At 40.8% G+C, this 2,287-nt stretch overlaps 1 protein-coding gene across 1 annotated transcript; it reads left to right on the top strand.

Annotated features, from left to right (window-relative positions):
- Positions 1 to 342: 342 nt before the first annotated feature.
- On the top strand, positions 343 to 1,556 carry PKNH_0002100 (SICAvar, type I (fragment); the record flags this gene model as incomplete). Its single annotated transcript, XM_039113448.1, has 2 exons — positions 343 to 456; positions 660 to 1,556. Coding segments are annotated over 2 exons (1,011 nt in total), but the record flags the coding sequence as incomplete, so codon positions are not given.
- Positions 1,557 to 2,287: the final 731 nt, after the last annotated feature.

Genomic DNA, 2,287 nt, shown 5'->3' with positions numbered 1-2,287 from the left:
TGTAGAAAAGAAAGAAAAGAAGGAAAAGAAGAAAGGAAGAAGAAAAGAAGAAATGTAGAAAAGAAAGAAAAGAAGGAAAAGAAGAAAGGAAGAAAAAGAAGGTTTAAGGAAGAGTAAAAGAGGAAGAGTAAAGAAAGGAAAGAAAAGGAAAAAAGGAAAGAAAGAAGGAAAAAAGAAGAAGAAAGGGAAAAAAATATTCTTTTCCTTCTTTGTTCTTCTTTTTTTTTTTTTTTTTTTTTTTTTTTCTCCTTTCTTTTAATTCTATAATATATAATATATGACATATATATAATATATATAATTTATATATATTTCTTTCCCCTTGATCGACAAAGACATACAATGACAACACCCAGTGCTGGACTGTTGCAAACATGGTTGGATGAGCAGGTGAAAGGGGTGATCCAGGGGGGGGCTACGGTGACGGATCCCGCGGAGAGGGCCAAGCAATTTACAGTAAGTGAATACATATACATAAATATATGTATATATCCATATATACAGATATATACATATATATACATATATATATATATATACACATATATGCGGAGCATATACCATATATTCGTATATACATATATGTGCATACATATATACATATATACGGAAATATATATATACGTATATGTACCCTTCTCCTCCTTTTTCTTATGCAGGAAAAAATGAAGGCGGACTTGGTGGCAACGTGGGACGTATTAGCCAAATGGCTAGAGAGGCCGGAGTCCAACGAAATACATAAACTTTGTGATAAGGGGCAGTGGGGGGGGAACAGTGGCGAGGGACAATATAAGAAAATATTGTGCCAAGCTATATTAGAAATAAAATATTTCATGAATGGAGTGCAGAGGCAGAAGGCAGGGGGGGGTAGCAGTGGCCACGATGAACCAGCAGAAATGACGGCCCTCACTCCTGATGAAGCCTTTAATCGCTGCATTGTTGGAACAGTTGCTCTTTCCACCATTTATGGGGATCACTGTAAATTGAACGAAGTTATAAATGAAGTTCAAGGCGAAATATCATCCCAGGTGGACATCAAACTGAGGGACCACTTGAGTAAGAACAAGGCTGGAGGGAGCCTCGAGCAGCAATTGAATAAATGCAGTACTATGACATACGGAGACTTAGTAGTCGGAAAATCCGTCCTTGGCAATACTATCAGAGCTTGGACGGAGGGGAAAAGGGCTCTGAGGATGAAGGCCCAGGGCTGGAGGATAAAGATGCCGTGGCACCATTGGCCAAATGTCTGTAACCAAAAGAAGGAACCAGCGCAGGACGACATGAAACTGAAGCAATATTTAAGGGACAATGCACAAAGTATGACGACCTTCCTAAAACTGGACAACACCAATACTGGCCAAAATAGGGGACTTCCTTTAGCAGAATTACTCATAAACAGCGAAATTAAATTACCAGACAGCACAGTACAAGGTGTACTGGAAGAAATAGTCGCGAACAGTACTAATGGTCAAGTGGACCCTGACAAACTGAAGGAAGGAATGCAGAAGGTAGAGAAGGAAACGCAGAACCAAATAGGTAAGTATTACATCATGGAAGTAATTCATTATTAATGTACTAATGTATTATATTATTTCATTATTCATGTATGTGTGCAATAGAAGGAAAAGGGAGTGAAAGGAAAGGGAGTGAAAGGAAAGGGGGAAGGAAAGAGAAGGGAAGAGAAGGGAATAGAAAGAAAAGGACGAAGGGAAAGAAGGAAAATGGGATAGGGAATAAGAAGGAAAAAGAAAGGGACGGGAATAAGAAGGAAAAAGAAGGGGAAGTGGAAGGAAAAGGAAAGGAACAAGAAGGAAAAGGAAGGTTTAGGGGAAGGAGAAGGGAAGGGGAACGAACAAGAAGGGAATGAAGAAGCAGGGCAGAAGATGAATAAGGAGAAGGAAAAGGGAAAGAAGGAAAGGGAATGAAAGAAAAGAGAAGGAGAAGGAAGGGGAAGGAGAAGGAAGGGGAAAGAAAGAAAGGGGAAAGAGAAGGGAAGGAAGGGGAAGGAGAAGGAAGGGGAAGTGGAAGGAAGGAAAGGGAAGGAAGGAAAAGGGAGTGAAGGGAAAGGGAAAGGGAAGGGGAAGGAATGAAGGAAAAGGAAGGGGAAGGAGAAGGAAGGGGAAGGAGAAGGAAGGGGAAGGAGAAGGAAAGGGAAGGAAAGACGAAGGAAAGGAAAGAAGGAGGGGGAAGGAAAGACTGTTCATGGGGGGTAAGGAAAGAGTGTTGTTTAGGGGGGGGGAGAATGAATGAGTGCTTAGGGGAGGGGTAAGGAAAGAGTGTTTAGGGG

The sequence above is a fragment of the Plasmodium knowlesi genome (assembly GCF_000006355.2).
Source record: "Plasmodium knowlesi strain H genome assembly, contig: PKNH_00_20, whole genome shotgun sequence".
NCBI lineage: Eukaryota > Apicomplexa > Aconoidasida > Haemosporida > Plasmodiidae > Plasmodium > Plasmodium knowlesi.
Note: the sequence above shows the minus strand (reverse complement) of the source record. Positions and strands in the feature narration are given on the sequence as shown.